General features: G+C 41.1%; 1 protein-coding gene and 1 pseudogene across 2 annotated transcripts; both read left to right on the top strand.

Moving 5' to 3' along the window:
* The first annotated feature begins 550 nt into the window (after positions 1–550).
* Positions 551–8,361, top strand: slitrk3a (SLIT and NTRK-like family, member 3a). Of its 2 annotated transcripts, none has more exons than XM_039822705.1 (2): positions 551–639; positions 2,376–8,361. In XM_039822705.1, exon 2 carries the CDS (start codon positions 2,434–2,436, stop codon positions 5,140–5,142), a length of 2,709 nt encoding a protein of 902 aa, XP_039678639.1. In that variant the 5' UTR covers positions 551–639; positions 2,376–2,433; the 3' UTR covers positions 5,143–8,361. The 2 variants fall into 2 exon arrangements, with proteins under 2 accessions (XP_039678639.1, XP_039678630.1); XM_039822696.1 differs by having other exon boundaries at positions 566–639; positions 2,265–8,361.
* Positions 8,362–19,412: 11,051 nt separating this feature from the next.
* LOC120551466 lies at positions 19,413–19,984 on the top strand (annotated as a pseudogene).
* Positions 19,985–20,908: the final 924 nt, after the last annotated feature.

Raw genomic sequence — 20,908 nt, 5'->3', positions numbered from 1 at the left:
TGTGTGTGTGTGTGTGTGTGTGTGTGTGTGTGTGTGTGTCTGCATAGCCATGGACTTCAATAAGGGACAACAATCGCTTTTTATATATCCACAATTACGTTTTGTGTTTTTTTTTGTCGTTTTTTTTTTTTTAATATTTTTTTCTCTTTCTCTCAACACAACACTTTTTTTTTTTTTTTTTTTTTTTTTTTATATCTATTCTTTTTTTTTTTTCTTTTTATTTTTATTTTTTTTTTTTTTTTTTTTTTTTTTTAATTATTTTTTTTTTTTTTTTTTTTTTTTTTTTTTTTTTTTTTTTTTTTTTTTTTTTTTTTTTTATTTTTTTTTTTTTTATTTTTTTTATTTTTTTTTTTTTTTTTTTTAATTATCAACGAATAACACTTTTAATTCATGTAAGTACAGGGCTGTGGAGAATGTCCTGAGTTTGGTTTTGAATCCGTGGCTCATTCACATGCGCATCTCTTCCTCTCTCCCTTCTCAATGCCCTGTTCTCTCTTTCCATCGCTCCCTCTCCGTTTCCTCCTGTTCCTCTAACGGCTCGGTCACCCCCCCCGTCTACCGGCACGGGGGCGGGACTCGCCAGGCAACAACAGAACACATCGCAGGAGGATATGTGAAGTTGGAATCCCAGTAAACTAAGTAGGTATACCACTCTATTTGATAGACCCCAAGGGAATATAATATGACACGCACTTTTTGTAATTGCGTTAAATGTCGTTATTACCTTTTTGACATCGCATCTGCGCTTTCTGATCTCTATCATGGAAGCGGAATCAATACATCCTGGAGGATTACGCACGGAGAAGGCAATGAAAAAAGTGAATTTGACAGGGAGGAGAGCTCTTTTTTTCTCCTTGGCGCGTTTTACTGTCACGTCTCTTTTTGGGATTACAATATTTTTCCCCCTGCTTTTTCTCTTTTCCTGTTTGCTGGGATTTTGGTTTCAGCACCATGGACAGCGGCTCTGCTTCGGCAGTCCCAGCGCATCTCCTCTGGATTTCCAGCACCCTCGTTTGAACGGACAGCCCTGTGCATGCGTGTATGAAAAGTCACAGCCTAAACAAAAGATATCCAGAGCCTATGTGCATGCGTGCGTGTGTGTGTGACTTTTTCCCACCTAAGACCATGGAGATAGTAGCTAAACGGAATCTTCAATCAGCCCATCTTTTTTTTTTTTTTATTAAAGCGAAATTTGACATATATTTTAATTAAATCATATTAATTTTGTTGTAATGTTTTTTTTATGTGTCCTCACTTTATATATGTTATTTATTTCTATGCCGGCCGTACCTACTAAAACACAGCCTCATGAGCTTCTCGGAGCAGCAACTTTGCCGTAGCTTCTCTAAACATCACACCAATTGGGAAAGCCAAAATAAGTTGTATTGATTGTACTTTTGGTAAATGAAAGGGTCAATTATAACGAATAAGGCGACAGGTGTTCTTATTATTTGGGTTAATACATGGGGCATTTAACCAAAGAAAAAGCCGTGGGCGAATAGCCTCGGCTCTGCAGTTTTCTGCACGTCGGAGTCACTGGACCTATTGGACTATTTCCTCCCTATTTATGACACGTGTTTAGCATCTTTAACCTGGTAAATCCAGACCATAAAATTTATTTAGCCTGAGCGGCATTGTTTACATTTTTTAAATCAGATATCTATGACCTATAGACGAGAACAGAACATGTTAATATGTTGAGATTAATTTTACCAATATGGATGTTCAGCCAAGTCCCTTGACAGTCCTCATCTTGTCCCACTAATGGACACGGAGCTGAAACCTATTCTGGCCCTATCTTCTTCCTGCATTAGACCTTCGATGCACCTACTCTAATTTCCAGCGTGCTTCTCTGGACTCTCATTTACTGAAAGAGGGATTGAGGTCCCTGTTATGTAATAAATACAGCAGGGGACAGTGTCTCCTCACCACTAACCTCACCCACCTGCTGTTGCTTGTTCTTTATTCACGGCGATAAGCATCTCTGAGATGATTTATTGCGACCTTACCAGCACGTCTGCTGTATAATAAATGGCAATTCCCCCTATATACTGACGTTAACTGTCTGGATGTGGAGATTTGTATGTGTTGCTGGGTATCACATTGCCCATCCAAGAATGCTTGGTTTATATTTTGTTTGAAATACGTAGCAATATTGCAACATTGAAAGTCTCCAATCTCATTCAATTACTCATTGATGTTTATTTCAAAACTGTTCTACTGAAACTAATGCAGCCTCCCTCTGTCTCACATACCTCTGTCAGCCTGTCTCACACCTCAAACTTCATTTTGTGAGTGTGTGTACTTCTGTGTGAACTCCCTACCCCAAATTGCTCCCTCCCATCCATTCTCTCTCCTTCTGTTCTTTGTTGCAGTGCTGTGAAGTGGCTCTGTCCCTGGAGCCAAGACTTCATCCCCTTGGTGTCAGCGAGGATGCTGTGGGTTACCTTGCTGAGCACCATAGCCTTAGGATGGACCACCCCGATCCCACTACTGGAGGACTCCGAGGAGATCGACGAGCCCTGCTTTGAGCCCTGCTACTGCGAGGTCAAAGAGGGCATCTTTCACGTCCACTGTGACAGTAAAGGATTTACAAATGTCAGCCAGATCTCCCAGATATGGAGCCGGCCCTTCAAGCTCAACCTGCAGAGAAATTCCATGAGAAAGCTTTACTTTAACAGCTTCCTCCACCTCAACAATGCCATATCTATTAATCTGGGTAATAATGCTTTGCAAGATATCCACGCAGGGGCGTTCAATGGCTTAGGAATACTCAAACGGCTGTTCCTACATGAAAACAAACTAGACGTTTTCCGGAATGACACTTTTCTGGGATTGGAGAGTTTAGAATATCTCCAGGCGGACTACAATGTTATCAAACGGATTGAAAGTGGTGCATTCAGGCACCTTCACAAATTAAGAGTGCTCATACTAAATGACAATCTGATCCCTGTGCTCCCAAATTATCTTTTCCGGTCTGTGTCACTTACACATCTGGACCTGAGAGGAAACAGACTAAAGACATTGCCGTATAAGGGCACACTGGAGTACGTTGGGAGGAGCTTAATGGAAATCCAGCTGGAGGAGAACCCATGGAACTGTGTGTGTGAGATTGTCCAGTTAAAAACATGGCTGGAGAGAATCCCTTATACAGCTTTGGTTGGTGAGATCACATGTGAGTACCCATTCCACTTACATGGGAAAGACTTACGGGAAATCAAGCGCAGTGAGCTCTGTCCGCTGCTCTCCGATGCAGAGATCGAGGCCAAGCTCGGAATTCCCCGGGTCCCATTCAGCAATGAGAACACATGGCCTACTAAACCTTCCTCCATGCTCTCCTCCGTTCACAACACAGCCTCTTCTGTGGAATACAAGGAAAGAGTTGTCAAGCCTACCAAACGATCTCGGCCCACAAAGAACCCTCCAACCCCTCGTAGCATCTACCCAGGCATCAACCAGCCCCCTGTTGCTGGCTACCAAACAAGGCCTCCCATCCCAATAATTTGTCCAGCTGGATGTACTTGCAACCTTCACATCAATGACCTGGGGCTAACAGTGAACTGTAAAGAAAAAGGCTTTCACAACATCTCTGAGCTCCTGCCTCGGCCTCTCAATGCCAAGAAATTATATCTCAGTGGGAACTTAATACAGAAAATCTACCGTTCTGATTTTTGGAACTTCTCAAGTTTGGATTTACTGCATTTAGGAAATAATCGGATATCCTACGTCCAAGAGGGCGCCTTTATCAACCTGCCAAACTTAAAAAGTTTATATCTGAATGGGAATGACATTGAGAGACTCACACCTGGGATGTTTCGGGGGCTACAGATGTTGAGTTATCTTTATTTTGAGTATAATGTCATACGTGAGATTCAACCTAACTCCTTCTCCCTAATGCCAAACCTCCAGCTGGTTTTCCTGAGTGACAACCTGTTACGCTCCCTCCCCAATGAAGCTTTTGCTGGCACCAACCTTGCACGCCTCAACCTCCGCAACAACTACTTCCTTTCCCTGCCTGTGCATGGCGTTCTGGAGCATCTGACCTCTATTGTTCAGATTGATCTACATCAGAACCCCTGGGACTGCTCCTGTGATATTATCCCCCTAAAACAGTGGCTGGAGAAGCTCTCCTCTGTCATTGTGGTTGGAGATGTCATCTGCAAGACACCTGAGTTTGCTTTTGGGAAGGATCTGCGTTCACTGGAGGTTGAGGTAATCTGTCCTGAGCTCAAGTATTCTTCAGGCCCCTCACCCGCCCGGCCTGGTGGGGATGACCTTACCACAGGGAGCTCTGACATGGGGGAGGCAGGTGGAAGAGGGGCTGTCCCACTGTCTGTCCTCATCCTCAGCCTACTCATCCTCTTCATCTCTGCTGTGTTTGTGGCTGCCGGGCTTTTCGCCTTTGTTCTTCGTCGCAGGAAGAAGCTTCCCTTCCGGAAACGTTCTGAGGTAGATCTGACAGGGATCCAAATGCAATGCAGAATTTTTGAGGACCCACCAAGGCAGAGCAGTGCCGGTAACACTGGCACACCAGAGAAACCGACACCCAGTATGCACACTCACACTAGTCACACACATGCTCATGGTCACGTTTATGATTACATCCCCCACCCTGTGACTCAGATGTGTAACAACCCCATCTATAAGCCTAGAGAGGGGGAGATAGCAGCAGAAGACAGAGTGCATTTTTCACAGAAGAAAGAAAATGGCAGCAGTAGCAACAGTAACTACAGAACCTTGTTAGAGAAAGAGAGAGAGTGGACTCTGGCTGTCTCCAACTCTCAACTCAACACTATCGTCACAGTCAACCACTCCACGGCTGAAATGGCAGGATTTCATGAGAACGGAGGGCTCTGCCCTACAGTAATTGACAGTCAGAGGCCCACGCCAACAGTGGGCTTTGTAGACTGTTTGTATGGGACAGTACCCAAACTAAAGGACATGCATGTGGCGCATGCGCACCCACCAGGCATGCAGTACCCAGATTTGCAGCAGGATGCACGGCTGAAGGAGACATTGCTTTTCACGACGGGGAAAGGCTGCTACCCCGAACCGTCCCAAAGCGATTACCTCGAGTTAAGGGCCAAACTTCAAACCAAGCCGGATTACCTCGAAGTCTTGGAAAAATCTTACCGGTTTTAACATCTCTAACCCATGGAGAAAAAACAACACATTCACTTTTCCACCCTCAAAACAAAAGAAAATCACCCAAAACCAATATCAAAAGAAGCAAACTTTAAAAAGCAGCATGGTATAAAATAAAATATTATATTACAACAAAGTTTCCCCACCAAATCACTTTGGAGGAGAGGCCATTCTCAGATATTTCAATGAAGTGCCTTTTTTCAGAGTAGCCAGCAATGTCAACAGCCGTTATTTTTATAATATATAAATATCTATATATGCCCAAGAGAGAGCAAAAGGGGAAAGAGAAGGGCACCGGGGAATAAAACATACAAAACATCCTAAAATACATCTGTCACTAAAACCCCTTTTTATGGAGTAACCATGATGTGTAAGACGCACAGGAGCTGGACGTCTCCTTGACTTGGGGTGTTTCCTTTCTGTCTCATTTACCCCTGACTAAGATGTACAAACACCCGGAGGCCGTGCACATTAAGTTTGTAGGAAATGATCGAAAGAGAGAAAATACATATATTAAAATGAACTGCAGTTTGCTGCATGCACTCGCTTCAGTGCAGGAGGCGAGGGGATTTACTCAGAACTATCACATCACGTTATGAACAGAGATACTGCAACACATTTACAGTTCAGTGTTCTATTTAATTTTTATATCTTATTAATATGGTTATTACTATTAATGAGGACTTCTGTCTATATCAGGGTGCTTCTCGTAAAAAAGGACGCGCCGACGCACGGATGGTAAAACATTTGTGAATATTATTATAAGACAATGCTCAAGGTTTTCTGGATATTTTCATGCACTTTGTTGAACCCCCTTTCCCCCCTCTCTTCCATTGCTTCTGGATTCCCCATTGTCACCCAGTAACGGCTTTGTAGGAGGCACTTTTAATGTTTTCTCTCTCACAAAGATTTGAAGAAAAATGTGCATATATTTATTCTGTAATTTCAGTGAAGAATTTAATTGTAAAGGTAATGTTCAAATCAATGTATAGTGATTATGCGTCTGGTATAGCCTTCTTAATAAAAACAAACTCTTCAACCAAATGATGAAAGGGTTGATGCCACGGGAACCTGTGTGTGGAGCAGTATTGACAGACTGTGTATTTGGTGTCTTGTTAAATGGTATGTTCAAGCTGTGGCCAACCATCATGAGGTAATGCTGGAGATGGAAGAATAGCTACTGAACCAATAGAGTGCTAGACAGGAATGTAGTGGAGGGCAATAACATTTAAACTTTTAAACTAGTTTTTGGATTAGTACCAAATTAATTTAAGTTATAAGGAAAGGGTCAAATAAAAGGGCAAAAAAAAATTTTTTCTAGAAAATATAATAGCCTTTTCTGTTTATTGGTACTTTGTCCTATGATCTTCACCTGCTGAATATCATAGTGCACTATTTTTATTTGCCACTACATTACTGGTCCTAGCTGGATGTAATGTAGGAAGCAGATACAGAAAACTCAATGGCAGAACAAGTCAAGTGAAGGCTGCTGGTTTTTGAATTGTATGATATGACAAGATATATACTAAATCAGTATGGTACATTGCGATTTGAATTATCTAAACGGGTATTGCTGATGTAGGCTAATAAACAGTAATTGAGAGGGTGAAGCAAGACGTGGTTGGTAGGCGCTCTCTGAATTTGCGCATCTAATTTCTGATTCCCTCCGTAGTAGCAATGTGGATTAAGTCCACTGGAGGGCGATAAAAGGCGTTCAGATTCATTGGGTATTTAGTAGATTGGATGCAGTTATGATGTAATGCACAAAATGTTTATCTTAAGAGATCATCATGTCTCGTATTCAGTATGAATTATTTTTAAAATATTTATATATAAAACCTATAAGTGGCATAGGATAATTTTATTCATTCCAGCCAAGTTACATCCTTTTTAAGATTTTTTTCTTGTCTTTTTTCTTGCTTTATTTTAACCAATTATCTTGAACATGGCAAAACAAAGCAGGTCACTCTAGCTGTATCAACTAAATGAAATATTATTTTCAAAAAAGAAAATCTTGAAAGAGCTGACCATCACTTATACATATTGGTATTATTATTAATAACTTTTGGCATTGAAATTCCTGATGGTAACTGAATCCTCAATAGTCTTTACCACACTTTTTTGCTGTGATTTTTGATATTTCATATTTCCCTATACAAGCCTGATTAATTTTTGGGACCAAATAGTACAGGCAGACAAAAACCAAGGCTGAAGCAGATGTGGAGTAAATATGGTGTTTCAGTATGCATCATCATAGTGCTATTTGTTTTTCACTTTCCTGAGGTGAAATTTCAATTTGTGGAAAATATGAGACAATCGAGATGTCTATAAATTGGTGAACATCTATGGAAAGGAAGTTGAATTTTTGTTTAATTTTCGAATCAGCATGATATGCAATTTGCTTTGATTTCAATATGTTTACTAGGATTAAATATCCTCAGTTGCCATTGAGTGTTATAGTTTCTCATATGTGTCAACTTACACTAAGTGGAATATATGTAGCAAACCACATACTTCCCTGTTAAATGGGAAGGCCCTTAGCTAGTTTAGAGCAGTCATCACCAGTATTGATCATCAATGATCCAGTCTATAAGCTGGCATTTAATGAAACATTTTACCTTGTGTTTAATTCATTGTTTCCTTTCTTTGACAATTATTGTTGCTCAAATGAGTGGAGGGCATCTTCATATAAAGCCTTTGTAAGCATGGTAGCATTACGTCAAGGCTCTTTGTTTTCTACTCGCAGAAAGTGTTGCTGTATGCTGAATGCTGTATCCCCCCCCCCCCCGTTCTGCTGCCCCACCTCATTTCTCTACTTTTTTTTTTTTTACTTTATCTCACACACACACACACACACACACACACACACACACACGCACACACACACACACGCACACACACACACCCTTCCTTTTCCTGACCGAGAGGTTAGACTATATGGTCAGCATTTTCAGTGTGCACTCAGTTTGATTAAAAACATAATGCATTACTCTGTTAACCCCAACCCTCACCATCACCCCCACCCCCCAAACGAATAAATAAATAAAGTTTTGGGATCATTGATGATTTTTGCTATAGTGCCATATATCTTGGTAACCGTTTATCCTCTACTCCTGTCACCCACCGACCATAATATTTCACAAATGAGTGCTGGGCTTTGTCCCATTATACCATGCTGAGTGGTTTTATCCCAATAAATCCTCTTGTTATCCTGCATTAATTTCTCCAAGTGATTTCATACTTTGGTGGAATATTAGATATGGGCAACAAGTGGGATTGAAGGTTGGCTAAATGTTTCTTTTTTATTTGTGTGAAATGTAAACATTCACTGCTTGTTTGAATCTCTCTCTATTCAGTCAGTGATATTCAAATTCCGCAGTGGAGTTAACCTTTCCATCAACATCTCTCTTGAGGTTTGTACGTTGGCAAGACTTCAGCACGGTAAATGCAGCGTGGGTTTTTTTCTATACTTGGGTTTCTCTGTGTCTCTGTCCCTACGGCTTCTTTTAGGTCTGTCTTTCTCTTTTTTTGTCTACTTGTGTCTTCCGTTTTGCCCTTATGCTGAGTTTGTATTATGATCTATTTTATTTCTCCATTCTTGATCTGGGCTTTGGCTGGCTTTACATCTTCCCTTGTGCCTTGGTCTGGGGTCAGTTCAATTTTCTAAGACTTGGTTTTACCATTTTAACCAGCTTTGGACACAAGATTGTTGAAACAGAAATTATTTGTGCATGTTGCCTGTCTTTGGAGTAATGATGGTTTTATTTATCCCCATTTTGAATCCTTCAGACTGTCTTCTTCTGTGGAAACAAAATGTCTACCATAACTCTCTTACACACTCTTGACCGTTTAATACTTGGATTATTTGAATGAAACCCACATACTTTAATTAGCTGTATTATGCATCCCCTACACCCTAGCTTTACTGTATTAACATTATATATATATATATATATATATATATATATATATATATATATATATATATATATATATATATATATACTTTGTGTTGGATTGATGGAGATTGACCTGTTTACTGACAGAGTTACACTGATCAAGCAATGCAAACTACAATAACACGGTGACAATAAGTCACTATGCTGTAAATCTTGTTGTCGTTAAGTTAAATTGTAAGAATGCTTGGCACACTTCCTTCAGGCATTTATGTAAAAGTATTATTAGAACATAATGCAGAAGATAATTCAGCAACGCATGCTTATTAAAACACACGTAATGACACATAATTCTATATCAATTGGCTGATTTAAACCTTAACCATGACATAGCTGTTTCAAATGAGCTTGTTTAAGAGATATGAGATACTATAAGCCTATTAGAAGAGCTTCATAGGCTCTCACTCCAGCTCCGAATTCACTTGAGCCATTTGCTGTAATAAGTGTATATATTCTGAGTTGAGTGGAGGCGGTAAGCTAGATGTGACTGATTACAGGTAGAGTGTTTAGGTGGTCCCCAGAATTGGGGTTTCATGCGTGGTGTTATATTTTACCCCTCTTCTCTTTTTGCTTAGGACATTTGTGGGACTCTGGTTGATGTTTGGCTGGTATGTGCCAGAAGAGGGGTGCTGTCAGTTGTCAATGCATCTGTGTGTGTCTGTGTGTGCGCTTGTGCAGTGTGAGAGGTAGGGAATGTGGGATAGACAGATCCATAAATTGACATATCTGTCATTTTGGTGGCTACATGTTTGCCATGTGTTTCCGTTCTTGTTTTTCTCTGTTCTATCCGTGTGTGTTTGTTGATTGAGAATCGTAATTAGCCCAGACTTGATTTGGAAATGCAGCACGGCATGAATAGCGTGAGGAATAAAAAAAATGGGAGGAAGGGATCAGTTTGAGAGCACTATTGATGGGAGGGAAAGCACAGACAAGTGGCTTAGGGAAGGGTGAGATAACATGGAGTTGCCAGTAGAGGATTGTGAAGAATGTGCCACTTAGAGAAAGTAGGGAATCTTTGTGCTCTTTTGTCACTAAAAAGAATCCATAATTGTCCAATTAACCAAACTGAGAGTCCAAAGCAGAGGGAGCATGTTATGAAGGCACTGAGAAAGGGTTATGACCACTTACATTTTTGCGTTATGTGTGTATGTGTGTGCGTGGTGTGCGATATACTTTCTCAGTTTTTGGGAAACAGGGAATTATCTCCCGTTTGCTGAAAAAGCCAATCTTTCTCTGACCATGGTGCTGAAGTTGCAGTATACTGCAGGTGCTGCATACAGAAAGGCACCTTCCACTATTTTGTGCCAGCGTTTTTATTTGTGTGTGGTGGGAAATGTGGGGAAGGTTCTTGTGTGTGTGTGTGTGTGTGTGTGTGTGTGTGTGTGTGTGTGTGTGTGTGTGTGTGTGTGTGTGTGTGTGTGTGTGTGTGTGTGTGTGTCTGTCTCTGTCTGTCTGTCTGTCTTGGAATCTATTTGAGTTTTGTGTGATTATGCTGATGGCTCAACTAACTTCTGATTTTCTTTGCAGTTTCATAAAGAGCTGCATATATCTTAGTGCAAAGACAGAAGACAGTGCAGTTTCTTTCTGGTTATATACGTGCACTACATTTGCTATAAGTGCTGTACTAAATACTGCACCAATTTGACAACTTGGACGTTGTTAACTGGGATAATCCTCAGAGGACTAACTGATTTTCCACACACTATGATCGCTGTTACTAAAATAATGTTACAAACCTTTTTAACAGGAACAAATGGTTCATTATATAACAGAGAAATTAAAAATAGAATATCCAAAAATAAAAGAGAAACACTCCAACTGGTACAGTTTCTTAGTCCTGAGATCATAAAAAACAACCTTTAACACATCACTCGACTGTGCTGCAGTGCAGGAGCTCAACTGACCCAGTATGTTGGGGAAAAAAAAAGAAAGAGAAAAGAGAGAGCGAGAGCGCGAGAGAGAGAGAGAGAGAGAGAGGGCGATTCTCAACCCTCTGCTACTTCTGCTGCCGCCTATGCTGTAAAGCTCTGCATTTGTATTGTTTGCCTAGTGAATTTTGGGTCCCTGGAGATTGTGGCCCTCTCTCCTGTCTAAAAAAATACTGCAAGTTTGGAAAAAAGTTGCAGTCATTTGTGCTGCTCAGCAGTGCGCTACTGTCTTAGCTCCTGTATGTAACAAAGATTAACAATCTGTCATTATCACTCATTTCAGGGAAGGGGAGGGGATGAGGAGAGGTATAATTTTATAAAATAAAATATGGAGCATGGTGTACCTGGCTGGTGTTCTGAATAGACCATCTCTGTCTTTGTTCCACAGTGTGGGGCCTACTTTGTGCTTCAGGATTGGCCAGTAGTGAATTTCTACTCTTCTTCTCCTGCTGCTACTTCTATTCCTTCTTCTTTATTCCTGCATTCAAAAAGCAATGAGCTTGGCCACTGCCATTACAAAAGAGATGACATTTACGCAAAGTCAATCATCTGTATCCTTCCCTGACTCCTAGTCTCATTTGGTTACTTATTTTTCTCTTCAGTTATTCCATCTATTGCATTTTTTTTTTAACCTTCCCTCTCTTTACACTTGCTTGTCTTTCCATCTATTATTCTGCCCTGATCTCCATCTGTACATCTACCCATCCATGTGTTGCTGCTACTTTCAATCAGGAGAGACTTGTTTGCAGATATGCAAAATGTTTAATGTACAAGAGCATGTAGCTGTACAGAGTATTGGAGATTGAACGGCATCGTTATATTAATACATTTAATATAGGGGTAGGGAACCATGCTGTAACCCCCCGATGGAATCCAGACACCGGTGGTGGCGGAGAAGGGCCGGAAGACCAGACCGAGGAGGTACTGGTATGACAGGAGGTGGAAGGGGAGGAGGAGGGATGAACGCCTTTCCTGAAATGACAGCTGATAGCACAGGGAGAGAAGCAGATTTTAAAGCAGTGTTGTGACGCTGTGATTGGCCTATGGAATCCGTGGCCGATTCTGATTGGCTTATCAGAAAGGTGAAAGCCTCCAGCGCTGATTCACTTTAGGGAGAGAACTGATTGTTAGGTCTTCCTGAAAGAATTTGAGCTGAGCTACATATGTTGTGCTCGCCTGGGTAATGTTCTACAGACATCAGTTTATTTCACTCATGTATTCCGCGGTTTGTTTTCGCTGACATGGTACAATTGCTTTTGCAGCTAGTCTCCAGGAAAGCGTGTGTGTGTGTGTGTGTGTGTGTGTGTGTGTGTGTGTGTGTGTGGGGTCCGAGAATGCTCTATCGAATCTACAAGTGACCCGAGAGCATGGGCCAGACTGGTTTAGAGTCTGATAACTAAGGGTGTGCAAAAAAATGTATTCACATTCGTATCGCGATTCAAGCTCTACAGATTCAAAATCAATTCACAGAATTCCAAGAAAAATGTATTGAATTTCTACTGCAATCACTTGGGAAAAGTAACTACATTTACATACTGTGAATAATGTTTTTAATTGAAAATCATTTCTGAATTGAAAATCGATTTTGAATCGAATCATAGAGCCTAAAAATCGATATCGAATCGTGACATTTTCTGAATCGTGCAACCCTATTGATAACTGATTGACATAATAAGCCAACTTTCTGTGTTTGATCTTTACATTTCAGGTCTCTGCAGTTAAAAGTCTGTCTGGAAAAGACATTAAAAACGAAAGTAACATTTTGAAGATCAGAATATTGACTGGTTAGATGGATTGCTTCACAGTTTCTAGAGACAGGCTTAAACATGTAAACCATTTTGTGCATTTGGATTTCTTCCTTTTGCTTTACTCTACTGTACTTAAAACTGTTTACCAAAATGTTCTCATTAGGTATATGAAATAAGCCTAAATTGTTTGAAGTTGTGTTTGGAGATAAAAAAAAAAAAAAAAAGACTGGTGTCTCTTTTGTGCCTGAGTGTAGTGGTTTGACATTCAGCTGTTCTCCTCAGATTGTGAATGGTATAGTTGGCCAAGGCCACCTGCTGGTGGCTGGCGTAGCTGATGTGCCTGCTTGTTTCAAGTGTATAATGCTTGTTACGTAAAAAACCTGCCTTCAAGGGGTTCAGTGCTGTTGAAGATTAAGGAATGTTTGAGATTTAGTGAAAGCAAGATCAAGCTCCTGATTTAGAAATAGAAGCATCAAAGGGTGTGTTAAATGTATGCAGATAAAACCAGCTCTGAATAGTGTAGTGTTGACTGCTTTGCCAGCACACTCTACAAATTTGAGTGACATTGGAATTGTGAATGGAAAAGAAATAATAGAGAAGCAGAAGTGATGACTGAAGAAGAGATGATAAAGAAAGAAAGAGAGGGGAAGTAGAGTTAGTTCAGTGAAGGAAGATGGCTGGGTCTCTCTCAGTCTGCTCTTTGTCAGTAAAGCCGAGTCGATCTTTGTGGTGCACTGGCTGCTCAGACGGTTTGTTAGGTTGCGGATGGAACAACCCACACTAATGCAGCACAGACTACAGCAAAGTACATTTGCATGTATAATTAATTATTCATGTTTTTAGCAGGGTCAACATGATGCAAAGCTAAATGTATGAGGTCAAGTGAGGTGCAATGTCATACTGTACCTTGAGCTACATAAATATTGCTTTTACACATGGTTATGCATATGAATAAAGTATATGCTTACACACACACACACACACACACACACACACACACACACAAAACAGCAAGAATTTTAGACTGAGTAGAGCTGACCTACACTTTTTTGTAGAATTGTATTTGTATTGCTAACAGTGCATATCACTTGTTTGTGTGTGTTGCTGGCTCTGGCTGTTCGATCAACTTGCTGATTTCCATTAGCCCCAGGCGACGGTAGTGGAACAAAGAGAGGGCAAGTGGAGCCGGGGGAAGCAATTGTGGAGAAAGAAGCAGAGGAGTGATTGAGGACATATGGCAAAAGACAGAGGTGCACTTAACAGGACTGCATGAGTAAGAAAACATGATATGCGTTTTGAAATGATGGAATGATCGATCACAAAATACTTGGAATAATTATTTGGAATTTCAACTGACGTTCTTCAAGTTACTTATTGAAGTTTTTTAGCTTTATTTTGTCTTGGATCCAGTTTTAGCTGTCCAGGTGGAAACCTTTTTTTAGAATTTAAGTAACACTTTACGTCATGATTGCAACAAGAACTGTGCAACACGGCCAGTCATCAAGCCCAATACCTAATTATTTGTTGTTTATCACTTAAAGATACATTCAGTGCGAGCTATACATCGAAAATCAACATTTTGGATTTTGCTTAGCTGTTTATAATTAAAAATGTGAACATTGCAAATATTACTTTTTACAACATTAAAAAAATACTAGCAACTTAGATGCAGTAAGACTAGTTTTAGATGGGGTTTTAAATAACAGCCAACTACGGGGTTGTGTTTTAATTCATGGTCATTGGACCTTTAAGAAATACATTGTGTGTGTGTGTGTGTGAGAGAAGGCAGAGACAAGACAAGACAAGACAAGACAGACCACTGACGTGTCCTCGCCTACTGACCTGATGCTAGCCAAACATTTCCGCTTGGTTAGTTAGCGTAACGATGTTTAATGTGTCTCCGTGTGTGTGTGTGTGTGTGTGTGTGTGTGTGTGTAATCATGTGGATCTGTTGTGCTGGTGTAAGTGCTCTGTGACTACTCATACAGCAGAGAGAGAGATTTATGGCAATTTTTGCCTAATGAGCAGGGATCACTTGCATTGTTAGCGTTAGATCAACAATACAGGAGTTTGCTTAATTAACGCCTGACTGCTTTTGGAGGATCAGCACACATGCCTATGCATTTCTATAGGTAATGAGTATCTTAATGGTCACAGGTATTTTTTCAAACATTTATGAGACAATGGGTAGATCATAGAGGGAACTAGGTATAATTGGCCCTTCTGGATGGCATGTCAACCAAGTGGAGTTAGAGCATGATGTGCACACATCTTAGGTTTATCACAAAGGAGTGTATATGAATGTCATGATGGTCCTGGGATCTCATTTATAAACTGTGCGTAGGATTTTTACTAAAAGTGTATGTACGCCCAAATGCCAAAAATGGCGTACGCCAAAAAATAATTCAGATTTATAAAACCGTGCGTAAGCACATCTGTAAGCAATGTTCCCTTTATAAATCACAGATTACCCACAAGTGTGCGTACATGAATCACCCTCTTATCCCGCCCTGTACACGCCCATTTTTAACGATGACTAGTCAATGCAAAGCACCTCATGAATGCTGATCAGTATGTTAATGACCCTGGCAGTTGTTCTTTCCTAACGCCGAATCATGACGATTGGCGGGGAAAAAGCAAAAAACTTCTCAGACGCTCGGAATTGCTACCTATAATAATAATACCGTCCAAAATGGCAGGCATTACAGCACTCGGGGACAGCTTCGATATACCAGACCCATATGATAAGATTTAACAGAACTATATATTATATCCAAACAAGCCTCAGTGATAAAGTTGAAGATTATAGCCTAAATAATATTTATATAAAAACACTTAGCTGTCTGCCATTTACCGCTGGAAACAGTGGCGAGGACCTGTTTTTGGACCGGGATGGCACGATTCCGGCACAATGCCCTATCTACTGGACTCAATTCAGTACAGAGATCCAAGAGCACAGCTTTAGGGAATTTTAACAGGCATATTAGCCAGTCATCGTCATGGCTCCTGAAGTCTCATTCTCTCCCGATTCTTCCATTGGCGTAGTCCTCCTGCAGTGCCAGCAGTGCCATCATGCAGCATTATGCACGGGGTTCACCGCAGTATTTATGTTTACAACAATTTGTGATTGTTAACACCTTGCCAAAATCGCAGCATCAACTAGTGGTATCCTCAACCCCGAGATACAATTTGAAGACGAAAGTGTAATAGGCAAACACACTTTTCTTCATGCAGGTTTTGTCACAAACAGTATTAAAGTTCTGACTGATAACGAGGACATAGAATGTAACAATTGTGCGAGAGCTTAACAGCTGTATTTCTAGACTTTGACATTTGATGATCTATGCACAGCATTAAAGACATATTTAGTTATTTACACTGTGTTCTGTTGTTATCTAATGGTAGGGTATTTGATGCTATTCTGTATTCCATGCAGTCGGGCCATCTCCTCCTCCTGCGGTCAGTAGCGGACAATGTGACGATGAGACAGCGACAATTAAATATTAAGAATATATTTTAATTCAAGATTTGAGTTGGATTTTACAAGGTGTTTATGAAACAATTATCACTCAGTACAGGCGCAAACAACACTGCTGGATTTAGTCTTCATGGTAACGTGGATGATATGGAGTGAAGAAATGTGCGTGAGGCATCAATACTTGAAAATATTACGAGTAATAGTTATTCCAACATTTCCTTTCTGGAGTCTGACTTCAGTTCACCACTTCACCATCTGCGTCGCCAATTCCCATTGTCTCCAAAATGTGCGTAAGCATGGGTCAGAGTTTGCGTGGAGGACCGCACATTCTCCCGTCAAGTTTGTTTTTTTATAAATCACAACCTTTGCGTGGGAAGTGGCATACGCATATTTTCAGCCCCGTTTTGTGCGTACGCAACGTTTATACATGAGGCCCCTGGTGTTGTCTGGTCTTCTACTGTATATCTATTCTTAGGAAGAGTTATATATCAAACTATTTCAAACACCTATAATCAAGCACCTTGCCATGGTGTGGATTATACATACTTTGTACATGAGCTCCTTTATTCTCTTACTATTCCCCAAAGCCCAAAAAACAAAAGATAAGACCATGACTGTCGCCACCTAATCTGTAAAACAATGCAAAGCGCAGGCTCTTACATCTGGGGCAGAAAGGAAAGCAAAATTGTAGATGTGCTAATTTTGCTGAGGAAAAGGTTATTATCATGTTTGGAATTTATAGAGCTCTGCCTGCAAGTGTGAACGTAGGAGGAGCATGTGTTTCTTCTTGCCACGCTTAAGCGACTGAATCATTTCTGTGGTGGTGTAAAAAAAACTGTCTCACCAGGAGGAAAGAAATTGACGTAAAGCGCTTGTGTTGTTTTTGTTATTTAAAAAGGTCTCACTGATGTCGGTTGGTCTACTAGCTGCGGCTGTGTGTTTGTTTCTCTGAACAATGTCTAGAGAGTATGTGGGTTGTGGAGAGAATCCATAATGCAGCCCTATAATTCAGGCAGAATGCTGATTCACGGTCACAGGCAGGACAAAAGCAGTAGGTTTGCTTTAGCTCATTGCATGGTTGTATGCTGGTTTTGCAAATCAGCATGTGTCTTACATCCCTGATTTGCTTGCAAGTGAATTTTCTATGTTCCATCAGTGTATATTCATGTGTTTCCCTGCAGGTGTATGTGAGTATCTGTATGTAGATAGGCATGCATGCAAGAATGTGTATAGCTGCTGTCAGGCAGTGAGGGCAGAACCAAGCAAATCTCAGCTGTGTATGAGTGAATCTGAAATGCCTTATGGAAACACAACTAGACAGAGAGAGAAAAAGAGAGAGAGAGAGAGAGAGAGAGAGAGAGAAAGAGAGAGAGAGAGAGTTGGATAGTGCGATAGAAACCAGAGAGGAAAAAAAGCCCCCACCCACTTCCCTGTAAGCTGCTGTCACTCTTCTCTCCACTATCTCCTCTTCCACCCTAGTCTTTTCTTTCTCTCCATCTTGGCCAGAGAGGAGAGGGCAGAGTGTGATAAGAAAACAGGGGGGAGACTGATGAGATGAAGAGGTGAGGAGAAGCGAAGAGAGGATGAGAGATAAAAAGTGTAGACACTGCATACAAGTGAAATTATGGACACCTGAAAGAGAAAAAAGAAAAAGAAACAAAGGGGGTAGAAGGGAGGGAGAGGAGACAGCGAGGTAAAGGGTAGGAACTATTTTTAAACGTCTGATGCATGAGCATGCTTAACTGCTTCGACTGAGTAATTTTCTGAGCTTCATGAATAATGCGGTTTCAGAGCAGAGCAGGTGATAGACAGGCGGTTGAGGAGGATTAACTGTACAATGTAAAGATGTTATACTGTACCTTTTATCAACGCTGACTCAGGCCGTAATTTGGACTGGCACTCAAAGCAAAAGACAGGACAATTTATCATAATTTTCACTGGTCATTACACCAAATTATTTAGTATGAAAAAAAAAAAGTCAGCGCAGAAAGTTTGCACTGAGAGATTGCCGCTTCGTTTAACTGGAGCATTTATAATTTTTGCTAGCATCAGTTCTCTGAGTGGGAAGAGAAATGGAGGCATATAAGTAGTCAGGGCAAGAGGAGGAGAAGGAGTGGTGGCAAAAATGAAAGAGAGATGCATGTGTAGCATGAGGCAAAAAGTGACCCCAACTTTTCCCCCAGTCCATTGTGTTGGTGCATGTTGGACACCTCCTTCGAAGGTGGTGTCACTCTTTCTCTCCTTCACCTCAAATCCTTATCCCTCCCTCCATCTCTTGGAGCAGCAGCAGCAGCAGTTGATGGATAGTTCAGGTCGGCAGGGTTGACAGGCAGGTTGATGCAAGACAGAGAGATTGAAAGACAGTGTGCACGTGGGTGTGTTTGTGAAAGAAAAAGAAAGGTGGCTACCCTCATTCTGTCCTTCACCCTCTCTTGTTGCCCCATCCTTTGATCTTATACATTCATCTGCTAATACTTTCACCCTGTCTATTTTCCCATCCTTCTCCCTCATTCTGTATCACATCATAGTTGTATAGGGGTGTTTGGGAGCAGCAGTAGCCTAGAGGCTAGATAAGCAGGCCTGTGACCGGGATATTGCTGATACAAATCTCTGGCCTGGCAGGGAAAACATGGGTGGGGAATGTGAATGAGAAACATCATTTTTACTCACTAATTACTCATGGGTGATAACATTAAAGGGGTGATAGAATGCAAAACCGAGTTTGGTGGGTAAAAAGGACATACAGAGAACCTCAAAGTCCCATTGACACCTTTCCTATGCAAATCTCACAATTTGAAACTGCTGCTGAAAACAGGCGAATCTCAACAAAGCTAAAAGTTGACGTTAACCCGGTGGCTATACCTTATTTGGCTCTTCCTTGTACCTTTTTCACGACCCAAACTTTACATAGGCCACTGATCTGGGACCAGTTTGTCTTGTGAATCTAGGTCACGCAGATCTCAGACATTTTATACATTGTTTGTCTGCTATTTCATTACTAAATTCACTTCTGAGACTTTTTTATGCAAGAAATCAACTATGTAGCGCTCAAATATGGGCCGTTTCATGAAAATTGATAGCTAATTGCAAATTTAGTCTGACTGTGTCAGAGTTCAGCATAGATATATACACTAGATGTTGCCTTAAGGTTCTAAGCATGCGTCAAAACCGCCGCCATCTTGGAACAGGGGTCTGAAGTTTTCCCACATTCAGATCAGCGCTAAAGATGCCAGACTTTTGTGCTGCTTATGGAGGTTCAATAGAGGAAATGAAAAAACCAAATAGCAAGATGACAATGTGTTTTATGATATATATGCCGCCTTCGACCAGCAATCTGAGCTCCGGCGACAGCGGGAGGTGGAGAGTTCCGTGCCCGGCGGCAGCGTCTTTTCCCCTGGGCAAAAACACAGCTTTGCCTCGATGCTGCGCCAGTCCCCACTGATCCAGATCGGACCGGCCAAAGACAGAATGGTGATCAGGAGGATCTTACACGTAGTCCAAGACAACCTGTATGTTGATTTCGGCAGGAAGTTCCACTGCGTTTGCCGGCGGCCGGCAGACGGAGAGAAGCTACAGCGGGGCAGCAGAGACTGTCTGAGGCTGCAGGATCTGGAGCTCAGTGCCCACTTCCTAGGAGCCAAAACCGACACCACGCAGCTGGAGGCCCAGGCCGTACTGCTGGGCCCGCTGGAGGGAAGGGAAGCCCGGGAGAACTAGAACCAGGACTAGGTGGAGTGGACTATCACAGCCTGCTGAAGTTTAAATCACAGGTTTCCTAAAGGGAGTCTGGGGGGACTCAGACTGTGGATGACGAAACATGACTTTAAGTTTTGTTAAATAAATAAATACATGCAGAAATAAATGAATAAATAGTGGAGTAGTGAGCCTGGACATTTCAGTCGGTTTAAACTTCACTTTGAAGCAGAAACTCTTAGTTCAGAAGGGTGAAGTTTCCGATTATAATAAATATTCTTTGTATTAACACATTAATTAGTCTCTTTGTTTTGTAGTCGATAGATAATCTTAAGTTAATTAAGTGGAAGCAGTATATATAGCTATGAAGTGGAAGAATGTGACTACTAAACCTAGGCATACAAGCACTAGGCATTACATTTTGAAAATTAACATAGATTATATTAATATCAAAAGCTTAAATTTTCATAAATACATTTCTGACCTTTGGAACGAACCACAAAAACTAGAAAATCGCTTGAGATTGACGATTTATGGTGATTTTATTTCCATTAGACCTTTGCCTACATTGACGCTGATGCATTAAAGAGGAGTGACTCCCCTGTTCCAAGATGGCAGCTCTATTGACGCATTCGTTCCAATGAACAGCAGTAGTCAGGCGACATCTAGTGTATATATCTATGGGAGTTAAGGAGCTGCACAGTCTAACGTGACAGCGTCCGGTGCTGCCTGGGTTGCTGCCTCACCGCCCGGCCTGTCCTCCTTCACAGACTCTGCTGTGAGTTTCAACCTAAATGTAGTATATTTACACTTTGAATTTCGTCACGGCATTAAATCACAGCTACCCTAAGGTCTTACAAAGCTATCACTTTTTGTCCGATTTCAATTTAATGCATTTTTGTGAATTTTAGAGGTCTTGTTAGGAGGAGGCTATGTTTCCGATTCATTCCTATGGGGATA

The sequence above is a fragment of the Perca fluviatilis genome, chromosome 2, assembly GCF_010015445.1.
Source record: "Perca fluviatilis chromosome 2, GENO_Pfluv_1.0, whole genome shotgun sequence".
NCBI lineage: Eukaryota > Metazoa > Chordata > Actinopteri > Perciformes > Percidae > Perca > Perca fluviatilis.
Note: the sequence above shows the minus strand (reverse complement) of the source record. Positions and strands in the feature narration are given on the sequence as shown.